Here is a 27,908-nt window from a genome sequence, read left to right on the forward strand (position 1 = left end):
CCAGCCCCCGCAGCCCCGCGGCCTCTGCCCCTCTCCCACCCGCCCGCCTGTGGCCTGTGGCGGCGCGTTTCCGGGCACGGTCACTCTGTGTCCCCCGCGGCCTTCGGGCTTAACACGAACGCCCGATGCCTTCCCCAGCACGTGAGCGCTGAATTCCACCGCGTTCTCCAACGCGCCTTCCAGTGAGCAGCTAGACGCCTGCGGGACTTCCTGCTCCGCGGGTGCGAGAGCGCAGGAGGCCTGCAGTGCTGGGAGAGGCGGGGCGGGGCGCCCGGACCCCTGCAGGGGAAGGCGAGGGGGGCTCGCCTCCCTGCGCCCCTTAGGTGAGCTCGCCGGGGCGTCTGGAAAGCCCGTGCGAGGTCCCCGGGCTCTCGGGCGCGGGACCTGGTGTCTGACACGTCGCTGGCGAATCCCAGGCCGACCTGAGCGGTTGGGGCTGGGGCAGCAGGACAGGGAGACACAGCGCAGGGACCTGCACTCACTCCTGGGGCGAGCGGCGGGACCCAGGCGTGTCTGGAGACGCGGCGGTGCCGAGGCAGGAGCAGGATCCCTGAGGAGCGACCACGCTGCCGAGAGCCTTAGCCCGGCTCCCGTGGCGCGCCGGACGGGAACCCAGGCTGGGAGGGCGGGCAGGATCATCTCACCATTCATTCCAAAAGCCAGAGCGATCGTTCCCTTAGCTGGGATAGCTGCTCTGCTGTGCAGCAAGATATGGACCGGACAGCTCTACACTCAAAACGAACTATTTTATAGTCTCCCAGGACTTATGCGCTTATAACTACGAAAGTATGTTATTTGCTATATATACTGGAAAACTGTTTCAAGAGCGTGGTCTATTTTGCTTCTCCTAATCAACACACTGGGTGGCAGTGTTTTGACTGAAATTGTTTCAGAAAAGAACCACAAGGAGTGGGTTTTATTCTTTTGAGAAAAATAGTAGTTCTACTTCACCAGGGATGACCAAAAAGGCAATATGCCATCAATCCACCCCATAAACAGCCTCTGATCAATATTACCATCTAAATAGAGGGGTCTCACACACACACACACACAGACCCCCACCAAAACCAGGATGCCTGGCGTATCTTGACAAATTGAACGAAACGACTCTTGATTCACCCTGTTCCCACCTATATGTGTCATTTTTATGGTATCTGAATTCATCTCATAAATCCAAGGAGATAAAAGGGCTTATTTAACTGGCTGAGTACATCATTACCAGGCCAGGAAGGAAATGCTGGGATTCTGTTGTTTACACACTACACAAGAAAATGAACTTGTTCAGTAAGTGACACCAGTGACGAGGCTGACACCTGGTGCCTGAGACAAAACGAAATTAGAAATGTCATGCTTTTGGATTGGAATCTTGGGCTTAGGCCAGATACTGCAAGGGTAGAGATTCCTTTTATTTCCTCTCCCAAGACCAAAAGGGCATTTTCTCCTGCCCTGGCTAGGGCTTCCCAAGTCTGGCTTTGGATGTGTCTAGAAGTTGCCTGACAGAATCAGTTACAAAAAGAGTCCATGAAACTGACACAGATTTCCTGGGTTATGTTAAGCAGCCTATAAAATTCTCTTAAAGAACACTTTAAGAAACAGTACATTCTCCAGGAAAGGCCAAATATTAGTTCACAAAACAAGTTTCAAATAAAACTTGAAATCATATAATGTACCATCTCCAACCCCATGGAATGAAGCTAAAAATCAGTAACAGGGAAAACTGGAAAATTTACAAACACATAGAAATTAAACAACACACTTTTTATTTTTTTAGGAGGCACCAGGGATTGAACCCAGGATCTCATACATGGGAGGCAGGCACTCAACCACTGGGCTACACCCACTACTCTAAACAACAGACTCTTAAAAAAACCAATGGTAAAAGAAGAACTCACAGGGACGCTAGTTAGTATCACTTACGGGACGCAGCAGCGGCAGTGCTGAAAGGGAAATTTATCTTCTAAATGGCTTGTCTTAAAAAAGGAACGTTCTCAAACCAGACGCCTAGCCTCAGAGCTGGAGGTCTAGGGAAAGATGCTCATGCAGGTGCCCCTGTGAAGGGCTTTTGCAGCTGTAGCTCAGGCTTGTGGTCGTGTGGCTGAGTAAGAGAATGCCCTGGTAACAGGCTTCATCATTGGGAGAAATCCCGCCGCGGACGCCAGCCCTGGCGCTGCCCGCTCCAGCCGCGGGCCCTTCCCCTTCCAGCCGCCCGCCCTGGGCCTGCGGGCTCGCGAGCCAGCCCCGGCAGTCACGCCATGTGTTGTCTTCTATCTTTTTAATATATAGCTCTACTAGTTACGATCCTCTGGCTGACTTTGAGGGACACAATGATCTTAGGATAACACAAGTGTTTTTCTTTAAAGGGATTTACCACAAGAGGAAAAAGCTCACGTGGTAAAAGCGCTTCCTCATCACAGGGCGCTCGGCTGCTTAGACTGGAGCGTCTTGTGTGGAAGGTTGTCTGCGAGGCTCACCACAGAGCTCAATCCTGATCACTCATATTTAATATAGTGCTAATTTTCAGTATTTGTAATTTTGAGTACTATCTATAATTATATTAAAATCGCATTCTCACTGAATATTTAAAATGTACCTTTGTGCTAACAGAAGAACTTTTGAAACAACCAGGCTTCACCTATCACCATGTTCTAAAAGTTTGTCCATTAAGCTTTTATTTTTTTATTAAGTTCTTAAAGGAACACAATTTGGTATATACAAAGAGACTAATTACTTTTTTGGTGTGTCACCAAGCTAAATTTTTGCATGTGATAAGAGAAAGTATTTGAGTTTATGGTAACATGAGATTGACAGGTTTCCTTATCTAGCTATTTCCAACTTGACTCTTTCCTTAATTGTTAAGAGGCTTAACATACCTCCAAACCAATGTCAAACCTCTAAATAGTTAAGAGGAATCATGGGACTCGTTTAGGAAATCTGGCTCCTCATAAAACAGCTGCGGAACGATGGGGAATTCACTGAACGTTCCTGAGTCTGCTTCTTGAGTCAGCAACTAATGAAGTTACTAAACACCCAGGAGAAGCCGAGCCCTGGCGGGCATCAGAGCCGCCATGTTGAACAGGACAGGCCAGACCCTGCCTCCCGGCCTTGGCGTCCACAGGGGGAGGCGCTTGGGCGGCGCCGTGGACCCCCTGCCCAGCACATCTGCCTGTGATCTGAACGGGATGATTTTCAGATTCCTAGGCCTGAAGTCAAAATAACAAGGATTTCCAAAAGACGTCCACAAAGCTGTATAGTAGTAAGGGTTTCCCATGTCAACTCTGGTAAAATAAGTTTAAAAATCAGAAGTAGGTTTCATATATTTCCCCAGAAAGTGATTCAGCCATAGAATAGAACTAAGCCTTTTATTCCTGCAATTCTGTTTATTACAACTTTCATAACTCTGAAGAGATTCGACCAGCTGAAGTTTTTCATGCGTTCAGGTATTTTGCATGATGTCTGATGTGATCAGTGATAAAGGTTGCAATGAAGTAGTAGCTGTGATCGTAACCCTGGAAGACAAAGACAGAGTGCATTAGAATTTATCTACTATTTTAAAACATTACTATTAGGGACACTCAATAAGTTTCTTGTGTCACTTAGTTTGCTTTTAAATAGACATATTGAGTGAAATAAGCTGGACACAAGAGGACAAATATCATATGAGGAAAAACATAACAAGAGATACAACAAAGCAGGGAGCAGAGGTGGCTTAAGTGGTTAGGCTCCTCCCTCCCACATCGAAGGTCCCGGGTTCGGTTCCCGGTGCCTCCTAAAGAAACAAAGACAATGAACAGACACACCAAGTGCAAACAACAAGGGGGTGGGGAGAGATAAATAAAATAAACCTAAAAAAAAAATTCTACACCAACTTGTTTTTAAATGCTGCCATTAGGATGCAAAGAAAAGAAATATTCAAAGTAGACATGTTGTCACATCTACAGGGAATGAAAGAATCAAAGAGGATTTAGAGAGTTAGAAACATGGACAAGACGTTTCAATTCACAAAAGAAGCACACTCGTGTCAGTAGGATAGTGACTATTAAAATACAAAATAAGCATACATTAACAAGAGAGATAACATGAAGATGTTCAAATGCCCTAGATTTACACCAAACCATTAAATATAGAGGAGATCATAGTGTGGGAAGCGAAAAACAAGCATGGTAAGCCATGTCAAGAATTCTAACTCCTATCTAGTAAAAGCATCTCACATTTTTATTTTAGGAGAAAGGAATAGTTAATTAACCCCTGGAACCCCTTAGCAATATAACAAATTTGGTAAAAAGTCAGTAAGCTCGTTTATACTCCCCCCCTCCCAAGAAACACAGAGAACTGAGCTAAAACAGACCTCAAGTGTCTGATCAATTATATGTATCCTATAAGTAGGCAGAGAGGTAATCCCTTCCCTGGGTGACTATGACACCTCCTCTGAGTACAAGACAGACAAGAGTTTTCAAAAGGAAAAAGAAAAAAAGTTAAGGTCCAAAGAGCTTTCTAAGGGTATTAAACACAAGGCAATCTTTCTGGGAGCATGAATCTCTCCAACGAAAGTTAGAATACAAGGTGGATGAAAATAACTGAGACAGAAAAAGTCTAAGAAACACTTTTCTTACTTTCACCTTAATCTAACGAATGGTCGCTGATGGGGGTGGGGTGGGGTAGATAGAGCCAAGGAGGTTTTTCTCTAAGTTCTTCAGATGTAAAAACAGGCAATATAAAAATAGCACCTGGGTTTCAGGAAACAAGACCATTTCCTAAGGTGTTTGATAAATTAATAAATGTTCTCAGTCTCTTACTTCCAGAGAGGCATCCAATACCTCTCTTGGGAACAGCAGTACAGAAAGTCACCAAAGCCATTTGAGAGCAATCAGCCTTCTGGTTTCCCAGGCTCAACCATGGAAGCGAATCAGACAAGAGTGTTGTCAAGAGTGAGGCTGAGCCTTGACATTATTTAGTTTTGCATCTTTCAATGATCAGGCAAGTAGAAAAATCATCTTACCTGGGTTGCAGTTGATTAGGAAAATTTAGAGCTAAAGGATACTTTCCTATATAAAGAAAGAAACTTAAAGAAAAGCATTTCCCACCCATGTAATTCTTGACTTGTTAAGAGGTTCAACAGGCCCATGATTTTCAGGACACAAAACTTGTGAAATACAGTACCAAGAAGTACCTGCCATTTTCACACACCAATAGATGGGTTTGATTGAAAACAGACACTGATGCAGGAAAACTGATGCCTCAAGTATTTGCATGAGAAAAGCTCTCATGTGAACATGTATGCTTAGTCTCACGTGTTAAGAGCTTTGCATGGTCTCAGGGAGATGTTGAGTAGCTGCCATTGTTTTACTATTATTATCACTATTGTCACATTTATCAGAAAAGTCCTAGGGAAAACTGAGTGACAACTCTGAGCTGTCAGGGATATATTGCAATATAACAGTGTATTTCATTTGAAAATCCAAAGGAAATCAAGATCCAACTTTGTGAGAAAATAGAAAATGCCTGTCATGAAAGGCCAAGAGGAATTTCTAAAATGTTAATAAGAAGGCAACAGGATACATGTGAACTACTGGCATTCTGAGAACTAGAAGATGCTGAAGTTAAACAATTAGAGAGAAGCTGTGTCACCTTGGACTAGTTCCAAGTTCTGTTTATTAATCTTTCATTGCATTACCTGCTATGTTACAGCTTGTGCAATTGCCTATAAGACACGTGAAGAGGTCTTTCCCTCCTCTACCTCACACTTCACACAGAAAAATCTTTGGTAGCAAGACTCTGACTCTTGGAGTATAAAAATAAATGAACACATTCTCTCACTCTTCACTCCACTCTCAAAACGCAGCTATGCTTTAGCAGCTATGCTGGGCAGTTTTTTCTACAGTTGGCAGATCCAACTAGAAAAGCTCAGATGTGACACCCCAGGTTATTAAGTCTGTTAGGGTAAAGAGAAAAAGATTATTGAAGGGTCTGGACTTGCTTCTTTAAGAAACACTGAGAGTCTCTGTGCTGGGTCACCAGGCTAAGCAGAGTGAGGCATCCCTGCAATTCTGGAGTTCTCGGTCACATTTTCTCTAATGGGCAGGCACAGAGGCCAAAAGAGCCTCTGACTTGGGAAACAGACCTGGCCAGTGGATAGGGCATCCGCCTACCACATGGGACGTCCCCGGTTCAAACCCTGGGCCTCCTTGACCCGTGTGGAGCTGTCCCACATACAGTGCTGATGTGCGCAAGGAGTGCCGTGCCACGCAGGGGTGTCCCCTGCATAGGGGAGTCAGTCCCATGCGTAAGGAGTGTACCCTGTAAGGAGAGCCACCCAGTGTGAAAGAAAATGCAGCCTGCCCAGGAATGGCGCCGCACACACGGAGAGCTGACACAGCAAGATGATGCAACAAAAAGAAACACAGATTCCCGGTGCCACTGATAAGGATAGAAGCAGTCACAGAAGAACACACAACAAATGGACACAGAGAGCAGACAACTGGGGGGGGGGGGTGGAAGGGGAGAGAAATAAAAAATAAGTCTTTAAAAAAAAAAAAGAGCCGCTGACTCTTCAAAACCAGCCTGTGACTTGAGGAGGGGGTGAGAGCCTTGCTTCCTATAACCTCCAAAAGGGAATGTAGTTTCTGGAATTGTCTCAGGTAACTGAATTTTAGGCACTAACATGGTTTCCTGATTATGCACCTTCAAAAAACTAAAAGTAAGACACTCTGGGTCTTTCCTTTTCAGACTCAGACTTGATCCTTCCTATACCAGCTCTCAAAATTCTGCCTTACTGCTTTTTCAATTTGGAGCTACTGAAGCCAAAACAGAAAAAGACATATTATAGGAGGTCACAAACCAAATAAATATCCCCGTGCAATAACGCTTCCTCTCCCACAGCCTTTGTTGTTGTTTTGACAGCTGACAGAGCATGAATATGAACTGTCAGCATTTAATACCATGACAAAGAAGTAAAGGACAGGAACTGGGTAAACACGCACAGGGTCTTATTGATTTGCTGTTTTCCTTGTCAGATCACTATTACTTATATGGACCCTATTATTTTCAACTTATTTTCTTTTTCACAGGTCCTATTTCATAAATACATAGAGCATCAAGTTATATTGTTTTTATAATCAAACAATAAAGCAGATGATAAAACTCTCAGACCTTAGATAGTCTGAGGTCAGTGGAAGCGGACTTAAAAATCTGCAAGGAGCCACTGCAGTCACTGCCCAAAGAGGTCCACTCAGTTACCTCAAACCTAACAAAATCTGCTTCAACTGTGTAGTTCACTCTTAACCCAAATTTCTTGGCAGGAAAGTGAATGGGAAATTATGCCTGCCCTGAAGATGGTGACTCTGGTGATCTCAGTACTTGTTAATTTTTTAGAGGAACTGGATGTTTTGTCTTGACCCCTGGTTAGGTAAAGCCACCTAAGTATGTTACTTGCTTGGGATATGGGCATTTTAGAAATAAATAAGTCAATTTTTCCCCCTAGAAGCATTTCACCAGTGTTCTTGACTCCTAAGCTGTTTTCACAACAAACTCCAGAGATTTTGAGTCTTTGTTGGCAGGCTGAAACTTTTCTATAGTAATGACAGAATTTCCTGGCACAGTCTCAGGGAAAGCAGAAGAGGCATCCAATACAGCTAATGCCAAGAAGGTAAAGTCATTTGGGAAAAAACCATGGGTTTGGTATGTTACCTATTGCTACAATTAATAGTTAATGCACTACTGTATTTATAATCAATTGGTATTGAATTCTCAAGAATAGATCTTTTAAATGTGTAATTATGATGGTAAATATTTTTAAAAATCTAAAAACTTTCTACTCCTTAAGGATGGATGCCGAGAGACAATAAGGCAGCCGTGGTTGTTGACGTCTCCCCATGTGACACGCACAACGTCCACCTGTTCACAGCATCCCCAGGAGCAGGGGGGCCGCTCAGCTCTGCTGCCTAAGTTAGACAGCAGCGAGCTGGGCACGAGTTCTCCTGGAGCTTGCTCTAACGCCACACTCCTCAGCGGCACGACGTCGCCTTGTCTGAGGACAGCCAGACGACAGCAGGACAGTGTTCACACTCAGATGACTGGGCTCCAGCCTGGTTCCACCATATACTAGCAGTGTGCGCTGAGAAAAACAGCTGCGCCTGCTGCCTCATCCAGGCAGGTGGGGAGGGGAAGGGGTCCTCACTGGGCTGCAGAAGGACACACGGAGCTAATGCTTGGAAACACTTTGCCAGCTGTAATGTACCGTATTACCACACCGATCTAGCTTCATTTAGATGCTTATGCATGTCCCTTCAACCAAATAAGAATGTTTTAAAAAATCACAATCAAGTCTAACTTTTTAGTGTTCATTTTTCATCCTGAAATAAAAGTTCTTGTTAATACTATGTTCCAAATCTTATAATTTTTTAAGAATAAAAGCAGAATTTTTAAAATTACAAGTGTAGTAGCATAAATAGGTGAGTAGTTGATAGTCCAAAAGTATTTAGTCAAGGAAAATTTGCAAGTCACCTGAAATTCAGTAATTATTCTTAAACAACCAGAAATACAAAGTATCACAATGGACAGATAAACATACAAGTCAAAAATTATAAGATGCATGTGCGTGTGACAAGCAACAATTTGTGTATATGAAGCAAAGAGTAATTAAGGCAGAGGCTTGTCCTCTTTATCCTTCTGCAGCAATGGCTGTGGGTGTAAAGAAAGATATATCTAGTAATATTGGAAAATTAAGATCCATTTAAGCCCTTGAACTTCTTGTTATTTACCAGTTTTTGACCTGAGGAAATTATAGTTTTCACTCTCAAAAGCATTCCTATTTCTATCATTTGGTCTTTGATATATCAGTTTGCTAAGAAGGGTTCTGCTATAAAAGTGTCCTGACATAATTAAACACTATCTAATTACAGCTAACTTTTTAATTAAAAAATTTTTTTTTACAGGTGAAGTTTTAAATTCTAAAATAGATAATACTAAGGAGTCTTACTTTTCTGAAGTTACATTATATCAAATAAGATTTGGTTTCTTAGTACTTGCCTCTTGCGATCTAAAAACAACAGGGATTTTCTTTTCTGTGCAGGCAGCTATGAAGTTATCAGGAAGTAACTGTCCATCTGAAAGGAACTGGTCATCCTTTCCTTGATCAATTAGTATGTCCAGCTGAGAGCCTGGATCAGCCTTCACAAGATGGGTAGCATCATAAGCCTGTACAAAGAGCAGGGACACTGAAAAAAATGACTAGAAAAGTATTATACAGAATGCGCTATACTAGAACCAAATAGAAACTTAGTCATTTCAGCCCTAAGAGTCTGATTAAATCTGAAATGTGCTTTTAAGTTGGCTTAAAATCTGGCTTGTCTGGTTTTCATTTACAAGGCCTTCAGAAATCCAGCTCCCAACTTTAGCCTCCTCTCAAATCACGAAGTCCTGGACCAGTGGTAAGACTCTTCTATCTAAGCATCAATAGTGTAGAATCAATTTTTCTAAACCTTTATTGTTTTTAATCTCCTCTTAAGTCCAAAAAAACTTTATTTTTTTATATCTTTCAAAATCTCTTTACAAATTGACTATTTCTTCTAACTATATTATCTTTTTCCATTTCAGATAGTTTTTTTTTGTTTTGTTTTGTTTTTTATCTCTTCTCTTTGGTTATAATTCTAGACAGAAGTACATTTAGCTCCTCCTCCTGCTGTATATTGAACAGCACCAAACCTCTACCCTCTCCATTAGCTTTCAGAGAGACCAGATTGGAATAATCTCAGTCATATCAATGCATCCTCCTACTTATTATCTGAGGAGCTGCCACTTGTTATATCATATTTTACCAACTACATATAATTATTCTTGTTCACTCATATATACTCACTACCACAAGTTTTATGCATTGACCAATACTAACAAAAATGAAAAGACTCCCCCAGCTAAGTATCATGCCTTTTAAAAGACTTACTTGCTTTAATCTTAAAGGAGGGAGGAAGGTGACCTATAAAGTCTGCCTAGTTCCTAAGTCTATGATTTCATAATTCTGCATGGTCTCTCTATTCCAGTAGTAAATTAAGTAATAGCCTAAACACAGCATAATTAAGATCATAAAATCTACTGCTTCTTGGGGATAAATTATATAAGATTCCTTTTTAGCTTAATTGTGCCTCTACCTTCCAACCCAGCCCAATTGATTGGTATTTTACTCAACTCGTCCATGAGACCACAAACCCTTGGTGGATGTGAAAGCGTCTTCTTGACAAAAGATCTCAGAACCCAGAAGAGACTCTACGCATGAAGACTCAAAACATGGATGTAATGCATCCTCAGTTCTCAAAGTACCCAATTCTAACTGCTTTTAGGATTCTTCCAATTTAATAAAAACCTAAGCCTAAACAAAACCCTGATCTAATGACTAAAGGATTAACCCTTCAATTTGTTAGACTTTCAACAATAGAAGTACATGTGTGAATGATTCTGAATACACAAGTATAACAGATATAAAGACAAAGTGTCACTCAAGTATTTTCTGCTTAATAGGTACACGATACATTCATTTGCAAAATATTAAACCTCTGGTGGAATATGTCTGTGATGTGTGTAACTTTTTAACAAATTTGAATACTTAAGAGTATTAATATATAAGAAACATCCAATACCTACCTTCCATTTACTTTCATCTGATCCCAAATATCCACTAAAGGCTTTTTTGCCCCAAGGACCGAGCACTGGGTTGCAAATTGGAGCAAATGCTGACACAGACTTCAGAAACAAAGGAAATTTAAAAACAAATATTTTGTTATTTACCTCTAAATCAAATATAAAAAGACATTTTCAACTTGCCTGAAAACTGTGATTTGCCATGAAAACCCTTGTGAATATTTTCCTTTTGATATATTGTGGACTTAAGATTGTAGGGCACTCCATAATGTCATATCCTTTGTGTGTTTTGTTAAAAGAACTAGTAAATAGTAGGTGCTAAAGAATTCATCAATGTACAAACAGAAGTTTATGTTCAGAGTTTTTACCCCTTTATTCCATTAAAAATTGATGTGTATTATGAAAAAGTTCACGCCTACCTTACTTAGGAGCACATTATTAAACCTGAGGCGTAGCTCCCTGTACCAGTGCCCAGGAAGCGCTGAGCCCTGGCCTTAAGCATGCCATAGCTTTGAAGAGAATTGTGTTCCACCATGTTTTTTTCAGTGGCTACGGTACAAAGAAGGGCTCTCAGCTTGAGCGCTTAGAGTGTATATATTTAAAACTGTTCAATGTCTAATAGAGCTTTTCCCCTTTAATGCTTTGTTCTTTTAAAAGAACTTTTGTGGCAACATGTAACATAAAATTTGTGATTTTGACCATTTTTAAGTGAACAATTCAGTGGCACTAATTGCTTTCACAGTTTTATGCTACTATCACCACCATCCATTATCAACACTTTTCCATCATCCCAGACAGAAAACTCTGTACCCATTACACAATAACTCCCCATTTCCCTCCTTCCAATCCCCTGGTAACTTCTAATCTACTTTGTCTCTATGAATTTTCTTATTCTAGGTATTTCATGTAAGTGGAACCATACAGTATTTATCCTTTTGTGTTTAGCTTATTTCACTCAGCTTAATGTACTCAAAGTTCATCCATGTTGAAACATGTATCACTTTCTTCCTTTCTGTGACAGTAATATTCCATCACATGTATACAGAACATTTTGTGTGTCCAGTCATGTGTCAGTGCACACTTGAGTTGTTTCCACCTTTTGGCTGTTATGAATAATGCTTCTATGAACATTGATGCACAAATATCTATGAAGCCCTGCTTTCTATTCTTTTGGGTAAATACCTAGAAGCAGGATTGCTGTGTCACATGGTAATTCTATGCTTAATTTTCTGAAGAACTGAAGAACTCTTCTCCACAGCAGCCTCACCATTTTACACTCCCATATGCAACAGAAGAGAGCTCCAATTTTACCACATTTTTGCCTACATTTGCTATTTTGTTTTTCTTGTTTAATGGTACTCATCTTAGTTGGTGTAAGGTGGTATCTCATTGTGCTTTTTATCTTTATTTTCCTAATGATTAATATGTTGAGCATCTATCTTATACTTACTGGTTATTTATATATCTTCTTTGGGGAAATTTCTATTCAAATCCTTTGCTCATTTTTAAATGCCTTATGTACAAAAAAAAAAAAAAAGGGAAAAAATCCTTATTTTAAAAATCCACCATCATGTCATGACCAGTTCAATTTTATAGTAGCTTATGAAAGGTAAAATATTTGCCATCACAGCAAGAAACTGCTCTGAGAAATATTTTTATTCTCAGTGGCATAACTAATATGATAAAGAAAAAAAGTCATTTCTAAGGGAAGGAGATATTAAAGAGTAAACAAATCTTGAGGTCATTTATAGCCCTGTGATTTTAAAGACAAAAGCAAACTTAAGATGATCATTGCTTCAAAACTTCCTGTCTTGACTCTGACTGCATGTGCTTGGTACAGTGGGACACTCTTCACATGGTGGTATTCAGACATGGCTCATTAAAAGAAAAAACGAAGCTATGAAGCTTCAAATGAATTCAAATAAATGGGAAAGGTGGAGAGTGGCATTTTCCAATAAAATTACATTTCAATTTTCATAAGAGGTATTAAGGACAAAGAATTCTTTTGTCCTTTTACAAATCGCAAATATCTCCCTATATCTCAAAAAATCAAAATCAAATTTACAGAGGAATTTCTGATAAAAAAAAGATGGCTACTTCCATAACTTTAATCAAGAATAACCACTAGAAAAAAAATAGAATGTCTTAAAACACCATAGTTAGAGTAGAATAAAATATAAGCTACTTTTCATTATGCTTCTGATCCTGTAGCAAACACTGTGCTATGTTCAATAGCCCACCCCCCAAAATCCCTAATGCTAATTTCAGTCCTGATGCTGAAAAAAATAAATCCTAATTTCAATCTTTGAAAGTTCCTAGTATATTATCCAAGAAAAATATTTATCCCTAGAACCTGAGGTAATCTTACTTTGTATTTTCCTGGATTCTTCAAGGCACATATCAGAGCTCCATGGCCTCCCATGGAATGGCCAAAAATAGACATCCTTTGAGGGTCCACTGGGAAACGGGCATTTATGAGTTGAGGAAGCTAGGAAAATTTAATAGTATGAAAAAGATATTAGAAGTGAGTTTTAGAGTTTTTCAAAGTTATAAAATAATTGCACAGTTATTTCCAAATCACAGTCTTACAATGGATTGGATGCTGGGGAATGAGCAAAGCTGGACAAATGGAGTGTGGAAGAAACCGGACACTGCACTAAATGACTTTCCACCAGAGAGCCAAACAAAGCTTCCCATTTGAGAGTAACAACCGGAAAGATACAGATCAATATGTAAAATCTAGAAATAATCCACAGTCCCAAAGAAAAGAAGTCAACGGAATTTACCAAAAAAGTCAAGGAATGCAGTTAGAGTGGGGTACTACACATGTGAGCCAGCAGGGGGCGCTGCAACTCTGTTGAAACAAATCTGTTGCTTTTGGAGGTTTTCCTTTGCCTTTTTCTGGGGGTAAACTTATCTAATACAGCATGTTTAATATATTCAATATGTTTTTATTGGCAGATTTCATTCTGAACAAAAAACTCTCAGGAAGTTGAATGAACTGTGAGCTTTTGTTTAACAGCATTGCATTAAAGTTTCCATGCCTCCTTAGAGCCTGGTGTGAAATATCAGGATACTGGGGCTTAATTTCCTGGCACCACTTTTCAGTTTAAATCCTTGTGCATCTTAAAAATACAAAATGCATGCTTGGGTGTTTGTTGTATGAATGTTAAGCAATCAACAGGATGACACACATTTGAACTTTGGTTTTGTAAATGACCACTTTAAATGTACATAAAATCATTGGAAACCATGACTATAATGCTACTAGTTTTCTGGTATTATGATGAAATATCTGAGAATTTAAAATGAATTCTTTAGGGTAATAATAAATCCACCAAGCAAGAGAGTGAGGAGCTTGCCTATTTTGCTGGCTTTGTTAGGACAGCATAATTATATTGGGGGACATGGAATTGTCTCAACTGATAGAGCATCTGCCTACCACATGGGAGGTCCAGGGTTCAAACCCAGGGCCTCCTGACCCATGCAGTGAGCTGGGCCACGTGCAGTGCTGCTGTGTGCAAGGAGTGCCGGGCCATGCAGGGGTGTCCCCTGTGTAGGGCACCCCCATGTGCAAGGAGGGTGCCCCATAAGGAGAGCCACCCAGTGTGAAAAAAGTGCAACCTGCCCAGGAGTGGTGCTGCACACACGGAGAGCTGGTGCAGCAAGATGACACAACAAAGACACAGATTGCTGGTGCTTCTGACAAGAATGCAAGCAGACACAGAAGAGCACACAGCGAATGGACACAGAGAGCAGACAACAGGGATGAGGGAGGAGAGGAGAGAAATAAATAAAAAATAAATCTTAAAAAAAATAATATTGGGGTCATTAAAGTAGCTCTGGTTACATTGCCTATCTATTTTTTTCTTTCAAGTTATATTTAAATAATAAATCCAGTGAGCAGTCTGGATCAAGCCTTCAGGAAACTGAGCCTATTGAAGAACTGTCCTGGCTTTCCTCAATTTCTTATCTCTAAATTTCAAGAACCTCCTAACTTAATTCAGGGACAATTTTAACTTGCAGCTATAAGACAACATTAACCAATAGCAAAATGCTACCCTGTCTGCTTAAGTAGAAAAAGGAAACGCAAGAGAGGGGCATGAAAGCAGAACCTATGTGTGTGTGTTGTTATGCGTGTATGAATCCATGAGCATGTAAGGAAGAGATTAGAAGAGACAAGGGGTAGGTAACTGAAGGTGTGGAAAAAATGAATACTGCTCCACTGTTTTAATACCATGTTTAATACCAAGACTTAATAGGTCTGTCTATAAAGTCTTAAAAAGTTTAGTATCAAGTAGTATACTGATGCAAAGTTAAAAATTTTGTTCTTTCTCAAAGCCTCTCAAGCCTCTCAAGTCATTAGTCTCTTTTAGTAAAAGTTTCCTGAATAATCAATATACAAAGAAAGTCTGTTTTATCAAAATAGCTTCTTGTGCTTTAACCTTATCATTTCCTCAGTGTTTGAAGAAGAAAGGGTCTTATCTCTTTTAAAGGAACATAATGTTCTAAAAACCAAATCCTGAAAAGTAGCTTTTTATTTCAAACTAATTGCAAGAGATTTGTTCTTTTGCCCTGAAAGAAAAAATAGTTGAGTTCATTTAATATATTATAAGTTGAATGGAAGGTGTTTAAAAGTGTTATGAAACTAATAGGTTTTCTCTTTAACCCTCTGTTAGTTAAAGTTGTATGAGTAAAAGGTTAAAATGAATACTTAAGAGTGTATAAATTTACCAATATTTCAGCATAATATTAAAAAGAAGTACAATGTGGTTAATTATGGTTTTAATTATTATAAAAAAGTATGTGTCATGGAAACAACCTCTTATCATAAAATAACAACACTATAGTATGCAGCAGTTCAAACATTGGTACTTTGTTGCAAAAAGTTAATGTCCAGCTGTGTTGCTATCACTTTGTTTTAAAACTTGCTAAGACTTTCTTTAGTGTCTTCTTAGGTCAAGCCAGCCTGCATTTCTCTATCCGTGGACAACCCAACAATAGACTTTTGCAGTGCTTTTTGGGGCTATGTGCATAGCCCAACCATCTCTCTTGGCATGGAAATAATAATCTGGCTGTGTAGAAAAAATCTGTGGCGAAAACCCTACTGATAATGTTACTAACCAGTAATCCTTTTTTCAAAATTAAAAGAAACATCAGAGACAATAGTATCTTTTCTTAAGAGCCTGAACTAAGCAAACAATTGAGATAGGTTGCAAAGTCCCTGCTGCTCTATCAAATTCTTAAATGTTGTTTAGTTGGGTAAGATAAAAACTATACTTTCTGCTGTAACTAATAAAGTACAATGTTTTCTCATGTTAATAACATTTATAATATTGTTCAAATACTAAAAATCTTTCATCCCTCATTTAGCTCAAATATTAAAACCACTGTATGTATTAATTGAGAAAAGTCCTTCACAGAAGTAGGAAAACCTCCAGCAAGCTGCTTTAAATAATAATAAAAGGAAAGTAGATTGTGGACATTAACTTAGCCTATGAATTGGATGTGGCAAGCACCAATATTGGCTTTGGGTGGAGTTTGTGGCAAAGGCAAATCTAAACAAGTACCCCTTGAGTCTTAATCACAATTCTGGAAGGAGGCCCAAAGTACAATATAAAAAAGCAATTGTGTGCAGCATAGGAGGTCCTGCGAAAAGTGAAAGACTTAACCCAATAGTCTGAAGACTGCCATCCCTATCCAGGGGTGGACTGCAAATACTAAAAGCAAGACAGAAATAATGGACAGTTTTAAATCATCCTCAGATCTATGAAAAAACATCTGAGATACCTGCTAGTAGTAACAGGTAACTGTCTGTCATGTCCCTGCCCACCCCACTAACATCCCTTTTAGGACTGTTAACGCAGATGCCTTTGTGAAGATCCAGGGTCCTACCACTAGAACCTGAGAAAAGGCAAGGTGGCTCCACTGAAAAGGCAAACATCATGAGTACCAAACCCTGTGGTGCCTAGCCCAGCAGTTCTGGCTGCCCGTTACTTGCCAACAGCTCATAGACATCCCCCATAACTTCCTTCATGCTTACTCCAATGACTGTCACATCAGATCCCTTCTGCTCTTGAGAGGAATGAGCCCCCAGATGCACTTTCCAAATCCGCCAGGGAGCAACACAACAAAAAAACACCTGAACTGTATTCCTTACTTTACATAAAAAGGGGGAAAAGTGGAAATATGGCCAGAGGATAAAATACTTCACTGAGACCTGTGGCAATTGCTGCCATGCATCACATTAACTTTACAAATCCTGGAACTGTGAACTTGCAGCTTGTGTCTGCCTGTGGACTTTGGGCCTGTGTGCCCTGTCCTCATGCTATTGTGGCAGGAACTGTTAACATTACAAAGAAAAATGGATACCAGCCCCTCGGACTAATGTTACTCACAGTCATAATTTGTGGAAAAATTTCTTAGAATTGCCCCTACTTATGAATGGTTGGGAAATATAAGTAAGACAAAACAGTATTTGACCCTTAATCAAACATATCATCTTAAAGCCTGTGTTAGAGATCCATTTGTTTTCATAACTGGTAAGGTAACTATTAAGAATGACTCGTTGCTTTATGAAAATGTGTCTTGTATACATGTCTACCAGAAAGTGTGTTGCAGGATAGAAAAACAATAGCGATGGCCAGAAAAAAAAAAAGGCACCTGGATACCTGTGAGAATGATGCGGATTTGGCAATCATCTCCTGAAAAGTCAGTTATTGCTACATATGGTACAAGAATTCTTGAAATGGACTAAACATTTTATTGGACTGCTTATTATAAGCATTTTGGGACTGACTGGAATCATTACAGTTGCTGCTACTGCTATGGTAGCTTTATATGAAAATACAAGAACAATACGTGCATGATTGGCATAAAAATGCTAGTGATTTGTGGCATAGACAAGAGCACATTGATGAACAGTTAAATAATCAGGTTAATGATTTAGAATCAGCTGTCTGGCATATTGGAGATCAATTGTATAATTTAAACTTAAGGGATTGAAATGTGATTGGAATGAAAACAATTTTGTATTACTCCTCTTGCTTATAATTCATCCAATATAGAATGGAAAAATATTAAAAATCATTTGTTAGGTCATAAAAGTAATATCTCTGAAAATAATTGAATTACAAAGAAAAATATTAGAAATGTCTCAAAATCAAATTCATGTAGCCAATAGTAAGGATATTTTCTCAGATATGATTTCACATATTACAAAATTTAACCCAATTAGTAGAAATCACAGCATTTCCTGTCAGCTTTAGGAATAGGGCTCATCATATTTGTTCTGTTGCTCATGATTTTAATCTGGGCTGGACAGTGCTTTCAAAAAAAATTGCAAAGCGTAACAGCCATGGGACGTGAGAATAATCTGGTGCTAGCAAAAGCACTTCAGTAACTTCCCAAAGTTGAAGAGCTTGGCTGGTAGTCAATGACGGGTAAGACTCTCAAAAGGAGGGCAACCTAAGACAGGCACAGTCACCTCAACTGAAACAAAAAGGGGAAATGTTAAAAACTGAGGCATGGTGGCCCTTCTCTGGAGAAACTGGGAGAGAGTATCTCAAAACATTGAGTCTTTAGCACCACCGGTACAAGAGGGCCCCAATCCTAGTTCTCCTTCTAATTGGGCTGGGCATTGCTGGGTCAACCATGGTAAGATCAGCAGCTCTTGTAAAAAGTCACTCTGATGTCAGCCGATTGTCAGCCCTAGTTACCCAGGACCTCAAGAACCTTGAATATCAAATTTCACATTTAGAAGAGCCACTTGATTTCTTAGCTGAGGCAGTCCTTCAGAACCAGCTCCTTTCTCAAACAAGGAGGCCTCTGTTTAGCTTTAAGAGAAACTTGTTGCTTTTATGCTAACCACTCTGGCATCATTAAAGAAAGCTTAAACTTAGTCCAGAAATGATTAGAAAAATGAGAAAAGGCTCAGTCAGCCACCAAAAATTAGTATGAAAGTTTACTTAATCAGTCCCTGTGGCTTACAACCCTTATCACTGCCCTTTTGGATCCCTTAATCCTCCTATTATTGCTGTTAACCTGAGGTCCACTCATAATCGTTTAGTTTGATTTATCTGAGAGCAAGTGCAAACCATTAAGCTCTTAATCCTGAACACCCCAAACCAAAGCTTACCTATGCAGAACAATGGAGAGTACTCAAATCCAAGGGTTTGAATCTCCCCAAAAGAGAAGTAGGGAATGTGGAGAAGTAGGAGCCTGTGACCACCCCCACCAGAGAGGATAATTCCACAGCCCCTAACCACATCTTGCTTCTGTAACAAGCTTGTTCAACTGTAAAACCTTATCTCAGAGCCTCCTCCTGTAGAAAGTCTCGTCAGCCCCTGCCAAAAGACCAACCTGACCCAGACCCTTGTAAATAACAAGAACTCTCCAACTGCTTTTCTCTCCTGATAGAATCCCCAGCACTTAATTAACTGCAAGCACCTGCTTCTGTGCGTGCTTGCTTGCTGAGCTATTGCCCCCTACCCTGAACCTAAAGGCCTATATAAGTCAACTTCCCCCGTGACCCAGGGCTGCTCTCTCCTCTGTGTAGGGTGAGGCAGTTGCTGCACGGCTAATAAAACTCTCAATTGGAACTTTATTCAGAGTCTGAATCTGGCCGATATCGCTGGTCTATAACAGCGAGTCCAGCTTACTAGGCTGAGTTGGTAATATGATGCCAGTCATTTACAAAGGTCAAAAGATAGCTATGGGGGAAACGGACTTGGCCCAGTGGTTAGGGCATCTGTCTACCACATGGGAGGTCAGCGGTTCAAACCCCAGGCCTCCTTGACCCATATGGAGCTGGCCCATGCGCAGTGCTGAAGCGTGCAAGGAGTGCCATGCCATGCAGGGGTGTCCCCCACGTAGGGGGGCCCCCACACAAGGAGTGCGCCCCATAAGGAGAGCCACCCAGCGCGAAAGAAAGTGCAGCCTGCTCAGGAATGGTGCCGCCCACACTTCCCAGACTGCTGATGACAATAGAAGCATGCAAAGAAAGACAACAAGATGCAGCAAATAGACACAGAGAACAGACAACTGGGGGAGGGGAGGGAATTAAATAAATAAATAAATCTTTTTAAAAAAATTGTTGCTTTTAAAAAAAAGAGATAGCTATGGACTTTGGACAATGGAGCAAACATGAGGAAACAAAACGAAGTGGTAATCAGCTTTGAAATGCCAAGAGGCCACTAAATAGGATTCCCTACCTAAAAGGAACATTAAGAACAGCACAGAAAGGAGGTTCTGTTTTCCTCTTGGAACATCAGCCCACACACTTGTAGATATAGAGTACAGCTCCTTTAATTAAAAAGAAAAGTACTGGAAATATATTTAAATCACAAGTCATAATTTAACCCCTAGAGAATATTGGTAAGGCACATTTCTGAACAGAAAATCATCTGTTGCCTGAGGTGCATTACAGTCAAATTGCAAATAAGGAAAAATGACAACCATTGAACATCTGACATGACTGGCCCTGCCAAGCAGTATTGAAAACAATCCCTTTATATTACTGTGGTAGAGCATAAAAGCAATATGTGACTTCCTAAAACTTTCAGTCATATCAAATAAGTACTGCAAGGTTCTTTTATTTTTATTTTTTTAAAGATTTATTTATTTCTACCCCCCCACACACACTGTCTCCTCCCTGTGTCTACTTGCTGTGTGTTCTTGTGTCTGCTTGTGTTCTCATTAGGTGGCTCTGAGAATCGATCCTGAGACCTTCCGGAGTGGGAGAGGGGTGATTACTCTCTTGTGCCACCTCAGCTCCCTGTTCTGCCATGTCTTCTTCTTGTCTCCTCTGTCTCTTGTTGCATCATCTTGCTGCACCAGCTCTCTGTGGAGGCTGGCACTCCTGCAGGGTGGGCACCCCCATGGTGGCCAGCTCACCACATGGGCCAGCTCGCCTTCACCAGGAGGCCCTGGGCATCGAACCCTGCACCTCCTATATGGTTAACAGGAGCCCAACTGTTTGAGCCACATCCATTTCCCTTGGTTCTTTTATTTTTATAAGGATTTTGGCAATAACCATTTTTTATGTATATCTTAGGATTTTACTGAAAAGAAGGCAGTCTAGCTTCATACCTTGCACACAGGTATCCTCAGTAAATACTGAGAATTTTCATTCTATGAAAAGAATGTAGCTATGGCAGAGGAGATGACACCAGAATCTGGAGCCTGGGCTTGCCTCTCCATCTCTTTGTAGCTCAGTGTGGCCCAGGCTATGCAGAGACGGAGGTTTTAGCTGGTTCATCTGCAACATTCAGTGTTCTAGTTCTGTATCAGATGCCTTATTCTTTCCCAGTGTTGTTTTTTTTTTTAAAGTCCTTTGGTTTCAGTTATCATTCCTAAGGAAATACCAAATCATGCATAAATCTTTCATTCCAGGCTTTATTTCCTTTAACACATATCAGACCCATAAATAGCCATGTTTTTTGAAAAACAAAAAATTCTTCCCCTTCTCTTTTAATTTCTAAGTAAAGAAACTGTTTATCAAGAAAGTTTCCATTTAGCCCTCTTCAACTTTCAGAATTTAAGATAGGTAGATATAAGAGTTTTTGTTTCGTTATGTTTTTTGGTCATACTTATTTTCAATTAAAAACTTTAGAAGCATACAAAACTTTAAAATTTCATTTGTAACTGACCCTTCCAGGGTATACCTTATCCTCTATGTAAGGAAACTAGATCAGCAATTTTGACCAGAAATCACTGCAAGTTTTTAAAACTATGTATTTTCCATGTGTAACACATGACACACTTAGACTTTTTAAAAATAAACATTACCAGAAAATCTATCTTCCTATTTCATTTGCATTGTGGTTATACTTCACATCTCACTTCTCTTTTCTATAAATCATACCCTTAGAACCACTTAACATCACTACTATCATTTTGTATTTTAAAGTAAAATGTTTAAAATCAGAACCAGTATTAAACTAGAATGGAGATCCAGGTATATGTGCTATGTAGATCCAAATAATTATTTTATTTCATTCTCTTAGGCAAGGTAAAATATTTACAGTCACAAAAGTAAAAGATATACCATCAAGCTTGGCTGAGTGTCCTCAATTTTTATTCATACATTTGATCCTCAGGCCAGATTATATTGTTCAATATTATTCAAGATGCACTTACACTCATGGAGGTGTCAGGAGTCAAAACATGCAAATAAGGGAGCAGAGAAGGCAAGTGATTCTCTTCATTTTAGAAATTTCTATAACATTATTTTCAGTGTGACACTCGGGGGTCAGTGGAGGTACCTTTAAGTTACTTTAAAAATCTCATATGGTAAGCATAGATAATAAAAGAAACTCTAAATGCACTTGGTTCAGATGCAGGAACAAGCAGAGATAATTCAAATGCACACATCCCAAAGTTTTGCAAACAAACACCAAAAACCCTAGCAGAAAAGGTAGAGAAAAAATATTTTAAAGTCTTCCCCAACGTTCAAAATGTTCAAGATGATGAGCACAATGGGCACATACTTTTCTGACTTCTCTGCCTCCCTCACTATATCTACATCAGGCGTGCACTTGCATATCCTCTATCTTTGGCTTCATGGAAAGGAACATTTGTGTACAGTTATTGGCTTACTAACAAGCAAACTGAAAGATACATAGATAGCCACCTACCATTGTCACTGTCCCCTGCAGATGGAACACTGTCGCTAGAGCTGTCCCATATTTGTGCCTCTGTAAGTTTGTTGGAGGAGATAGGAGGAAGAGTGAGGGCTGGGTCTGCAGGAGAGCATGAGAGCCAGTCCACATTGAGTTGCACAAGGACCAGGACAAAGCAAAGGGGCAGCAGCATTTCACAAATGACATAAGGGTTGTAAGAAAGTGAAGTGGATTTCATTGATATGGGGTTCATTTCAAATGTACAATACAGAAGGAGATGGGGCAAGGAATAAAAAGAATGATTAAAAACTGAGCGTTAGTACTTATCAGTCATTTACTTTGCATGCTGTTAATATCGTTCATCTCAACATAAAGCCCAAAGATTTAAAGTTCTAATGAAACATGTCAGCAGGACGCAAGTACCCATAGGTCATGCAGAAAAAAAGCAAAAGACCTACCAGGTAATTTTTTGCAAAAGCCTTCCAAATAATTAATGCTCTTAGCAAACAATCGCAAAAAATCTGGTTGCACAGGAAAAGCTTAATAGAGGTGTGGATATATCTATTCTCTAGAAACTCAACCATCGATGACAGGATCAGTATTGACCAGGTGTGATTTTTTTCCCCCAAGGCAATGTAAAATTTCTTTTTAAAGACACCTGTAATTCTACTGGCACGCTTTATTGATAATTGAACCTAGCCAAATCTTTTCTCAGTCTCTGACACACTTCTCAATATTGTCTTTGAATATTGGTCAATATATACATTGGTTAATTTTGGACCCTAGTAATAGTCTAACAACAAGCCCAATTAACCAATAGAGGTCAGTCAATTTTGAGCAATCTACTGGGTCATTAATGAAATGAAGCACTTTCCTCTTTTTTTTTTCATTAAATATCCATATAGCAATATGCAATTTCATGTGTTTAGGAAATAGCTATATATTTTTTTTCATTTAATCGTAAGGCAGAACCAGTAAAATAAATGGACATGTTTCTAGGAATAACATTTGGGTACATGCAATTATCTTTCTTTAAGGGAAAAAAAATCAGAAGTCAAAAGAATTTGAAGAAAACTATCAGCTGACTTTAAGAATCTAAGTTTTTATTCCAACTTGCTGATTTGAGCAGTCTGCTTTCTTTTATATATAACACACAAATCACATAAGTTCACATACTTAATTTTTAAATAAAAATTCCTTGGCTTTTTCCTAGAGCTACTCAATCAAAAGGGTTTCTATCTTTTTTAACCATCTGACCTTCAGTTAAGATTACTAGATACATTATTTCCTAGAAAATGTGATAATTGCATACTGTAATATTTTTAAACAAATAAATGAAATGGAAATAAATTCCTAATATGTAATGCTTGTTTTATAAAGTTCAAATATGCTGGATGTTCCTGAAGATCAATTACTATTATTTACAGCAACCAAAGCAAAAGAACTTTCAAAACTGATTTCCTCATTGACTAGTCAAAATTACAAAAAGGTAGAAACCTTGGAGAGGGGGTTACTTTTGTTTCCTGCTACTAAAAGATAAATAATTCATTAAAAAAAAATTTTTTTTTTACCACCACAAAGAACTTGAAATGATTTAACAGTACAAGTGGAAGGTAAGCTCTAACTTCGATAAGGTGAGCTTGGATGCCCAAAAAAGGAATTTAAAAAGTCACTAAAAACTTGATTGCTAAAGTGCAAGGCTGCACTTTCAAAGGAATACTGTCTGGGGAGCGGCTGTAGCTTCCCATGAACGAGGTTCCAGGTTTGACCCCCAGTCCTCCTAAAAACAAAACAAACAAGATAACTAACTCTCATTGGGGAGCAGATGGAGCCCAGTGGTTGAGCACCTGCTTCCCATGTACGAGGTCCTGAGTTCATCCCTGGTACCTCCTAAAAAATTTATTTGATTTGCTTAACGTAAAAATATTTTAAGATTGTGCAGAACCGACTGCAAAGCTTAGGAGGAAGCCATTTTTCCCTGGGGGTCCTCGGGTGCTTTCCGTGCAGGCAGAGCTGAGCCATGCTCCGACTGGCCTCCATTTTCCCCGGCACAGGTCTGAGCCTGGAAGGACGGGAAGCCCAGGGCCCACGGCTCAGAGGCGGCATATGCTCAGAGCTCCACACGAGGCGCCAGCGAGGGGCCAGCGTTTGAGCCTTATTTCTCATACCATTCTGCTCTCCCTAAAGCACCACTAACCCTTGCCAAGCCCAAGCAACTTGTCAAAGGGCTTTGCCTCCCGGTCCATCTGAAATGCTGGGAAACCATTACACCTGGCCAGCCTGCTCAGAAATGAAAGGCTCCTCTGTGTAAAAGAATCATCTTTGTTCTTTTTTCTACAGGTGCTCTCTCCACCCTTTTCCCAAAATATGCCAATGTAAAACTTATGCCGTTGCCAAAATGCTTTACTGGAAAACCCAAGAACATCTGAGCTAGTTTTTGTTTAGAAGTGTCTGAGTTGTTTTCTTAAAAGCATCTGTAGTGAGTGGGTGCCAAACCCCAAAGAATCAAATATATGAAAACAAAGAAGGACCTGAGAGAAGGTATATAGCACCAGACCTTTAAATAAATGGAGAAATCAGAAGAACATTTCTAGCTGTAGCCCTTTAAAAAAAATCAATAAATATTTTGCACATTGCTATAATTTACCTCTGTGATAAAATAATAGTAAATGAAAAGAAAGTAGGTACTATAAGTAGAATGCTTTCAAGAAAGGCTTTTTTTTTTTTTAATGATTCCTGGCCATGCAGGGAAATCCTGAAATGACCATCCTATTAGATGAGTAAATACATAGAACCTGCCAGGCTCAGGAAGCAAGTGCAGGCTGTGAGAGAAGGAGCTCCTCCCCTAGGGGCACCCTTAATCATGGACTCAGCAGAGCACCAGGCACCCTTGGGGCAATGGAATCACTGACAGATAATCCCTGGGTATCAAAAACCTCCAAAGATCATTTCTTCTCCACTCTACACACACCCATCACCACTTTACTTTTACTCTGATTTGGAAGGAGGCAAGCCATCTGTGACTGAAAATACGGATTTATCAGCTGATTCCTTGGAAGCAAAGCTCTGAAGCCTGGGCTTCCCAGGTGGTGGTCCGATTTTGAGGTCAGGAGTTATTATACTCGCAGGATCAATAAGGACATTCACGCTGACAATGGATCATTTTCAAAGGCTAACAAAACTGTCTGAGCATTCTGTTTACCTGATGGAGGCTTCAGGCAAAGGGAGTGATGCTCTCGGTGGTAGGAGACACTGCAGGTGAGTCCTCTCTCACCTGCGGTGTTAGAAGGAAAGGCAGTTTAAAGAACAGAAGAGAACTCAGCAGGCATCTCTATGTTCCAGGATGATTATAAAGCCACTGGCTTTTTGCATTTGCTGCTGTGAGATGAGGGCCTGGCTAAAATATACAATAATAGATGCATCTTCATACAGCAATTTTTAAAAATGGTACAATCAAAATAATATTGTTTGCGGGGGGGGGGGGGAAATTCACTCAATTTTTAATTTGTTCTTTACAGAAACATTTTAGTCATGGAAAACTGGGAATCCTTTTCTTCCCCAGCACATCCAAAATGGAGCATATCAGATGAAGAATCTCATAATGCAATGAAATGAGGAAGCAATGAAATGAGATGTCTACAGGAAAAGCACACTGAATCATTTATGGATAGCAAGATATTCCAAAGGTGGTTTGATTTGAGCTGGTTTCATTCAGTTTAGGACACAGACAGTCTATAAAGAAGTTCCCCTATTTGGTTTTTCAAATATATTTATATCTCATGAACAATCTTTAATTATAATTAGGGCGAAGTAAGGCTAAGATAGCTAATGAAAGTGAGGTGGAGTTCCCAGAGAATCTGCAACACTCAGTTAACTCATTAATCGCACAGTCTTAGATGATCTCTTTCTGTAACTCAGGGGTTCTTAACCGTTTTTGTTCCAGACCCCTCTGCTAGTCAGGTGAAAACCATGGACCCCTTAATAAGTCCACACTGTATTGTGTATTATTTAATAAATATTTCCTGCCCACTCCAGCACGTCCCCACAAGAATAATGTATTTTTGAATTTCACTTCAATATCACAGAGCCCTGGTTAAGAACGCCTGCTGTAAAAGATGCTCCAATTCAGGCTTTATGCAAGGCCTCCAGTTCCATTAACCTTCAGGAAACTCACCTCATTTGGAGAATACTGACTGCCGTTACTCTGCAATGTGACATCGTTTTGCACCTTACAGAAGAAGAAAAAGAAAGCATGGTATATTCCCCTGGACTGTAAGATTGCTGTGGTAAGAATGCATCTTTCTTCCTTCCTACACTACATTAACTAGTGAGTGTGTTAAGTCAGGCATACACACATTTCCTAAATCATGAAAGTTGTATTCCTAGAAGAGTACATATGAACTGGAACACAAACTAAGGTGAGGGACCTCCCAGCACAAAGTACCTGTCGACATCAGCTTGTCTGTTTACCTGCGTGGTTACTGGCCATGCTGTCATTGGCTTCTTCCACATGCAGCCCCCACCCCATTTTAATTACAGTCTTCTAGAAAGGGTCCAAGCCAGCAGTTCCCAAATACAGAGTCACACGGGGAGCTGTTAATAAAAACCTTTGCCTGAACCCAAAATCACCTGGGCAAATCACATGCTGTCAGTTCAACATCAATTTGCCTTGGCAATCATGGTTCAAAGAAAGTTTTCAAGGAAAAAAAAAGTTCAGTTAAAATGTGCAGAGCTTGGAATTGACCATGGGTGACATTCTGGTTTCCAAGAGGAGTTGCTCAGTGGGTGCTGGTACCTCTGAGACCCACAGAGAAGACACTTGGGAGCAATTCCAGAGGGATGCTGACAACTCAAAGACAACTCCATGAAAAAATGGGCCCAGGACATGAATGGATGTTTCTCCAAAGAATATATACGAATGGCAAAAAAGCACATGAAAAGATGCTCAACATGACTGGCCATTAGGGAAATGCAAATCAAAACCAAGATGCGATACCAAGTCACACCCACCTGAATGGTTATTATTTTAAAAAATGGGAAATTACAGGTGTCGGAGAGGATGTTGAGAAATACATCCTCGAACATTGTTGGTGGGAATGTAAAATGGTGCAGTCACTGTAGAAAGTTTGACTGTTCTGAGAAAGCACTGATTTAACATATGGCCTAGGTATATACCCCAAGGACCTGAAAGTTGGGCCTGCAGCAGCTATGCATAGCAATATTCATACTAGCCACAAGGTGGAAGCAACCCAATTGTTCTTCAAGGGAAGGAGTGTACAAACAAAATGTGTTACACACAACGGAAGACTACGCAGCTGTGGAAGGAATGGAGTCCTGACTCACGCGATGGCATGGATGAACCTTTTTTAATAGAAGAAGCCAGGCACAAAAGGGCAAATGTGGCAGGATCTCGGTGATAGGAAATAACTAGAATGCACAAATTCATAGAGGCAGGAGGTAGACTACAAGGTCGGGGTGGGGTGGGGATGAGTACAAAGTTTCTGGGTGGTTGAGGAAAACATTTTGGGAATGGATGGTGTTGATGGGGTTGAGAGCACCACACTGTGAGTGGGATTAAGGCCAATGAACTGTATGCGTGAAAGGGGCTAAATGGGAAATGTTATGCTGTACATATATGACCACAACACCTGTTTGTTT

General features: G+C 40.1%; 1 protein-coding gene and 1 long non-coding RNA gene across 3 annotated transcripts in view; one reads left to right on the forward strand and one right to left on the reverse strand.

Moving 5' to 3' along the window:
- Positions 1–11,036, forward strand: part of LOC131273481 (uncharacterized) — a 48,201-nt gene extending 37,165 nt beyond the window's left edge. Inside the window, exon 3 of the long non-coding RNA XR_009180754.2 lies at positions 7,820–11,036. This is a non-coding gene — a long non-coding RNA (uncharacterized lncRNA). The remainder of the gene's footprint in view (positions 1–7,819) is intronic.
- Positions 3,346–26,530, reverse strand: LOC131273043 (S-formylglutathione hydrolase-like). Of its 2 annotated transcripts, XM_071208339.1 has the most exons (8): positions 26,425–26,530; positions 25,453–25,524; positions 21,677–22,370; positions 20,719–20,981; positions 12,998–13,117; positions 10,633–10,731; positions 9,025–9,192; positions 3,346–3,506 (listed from the first exon to the last, which is right to left on the reverse strand). In XM_071208339.1, the coding sequence occupies exons 5-8, from the start codon at positions 13,070–13,072 to the stop codon at positions 3,426–3,428; spliced, it is 423 nt and encodes a 140-aa protein (XP_071064440.1). In that variant the 5' UTR covers positions 13,073–13,117; positions 20,719–20,981; positions 21,677–22,370; positions 25,453–25,524; positions 26,425–26,530; the 3' UTR covers positions 3,346–3,425. The 2 variants fall into 2 exon arrangements, with proteins under 2 accessions (XP_071064440.1, XP_058132789.1); XM_058276806.2 differs by lacking the exons at positions 20,719–20,981; positions 21,677–22,370.
- Between the last annotated feature and the right edge of the window lie 1,378 nt (positions 26,531–27,908).

This window comes from Dasypus novemcinctus, chromosome 15, assembly GCF_030445035.2.
Source record: "Dasypus novemcinctus isolate mDasNov1 chromosome 15, mDasNov1.1.hap2, whole genome shotgun sequence".
Classification (NCBI taxonomy): domain Eukaryota; kingdom Metazoa; phylum Chordata; class Mammalia; order Cingulata; family Dasypodidae; genus Dasypus; species Dasypus novemcinctus.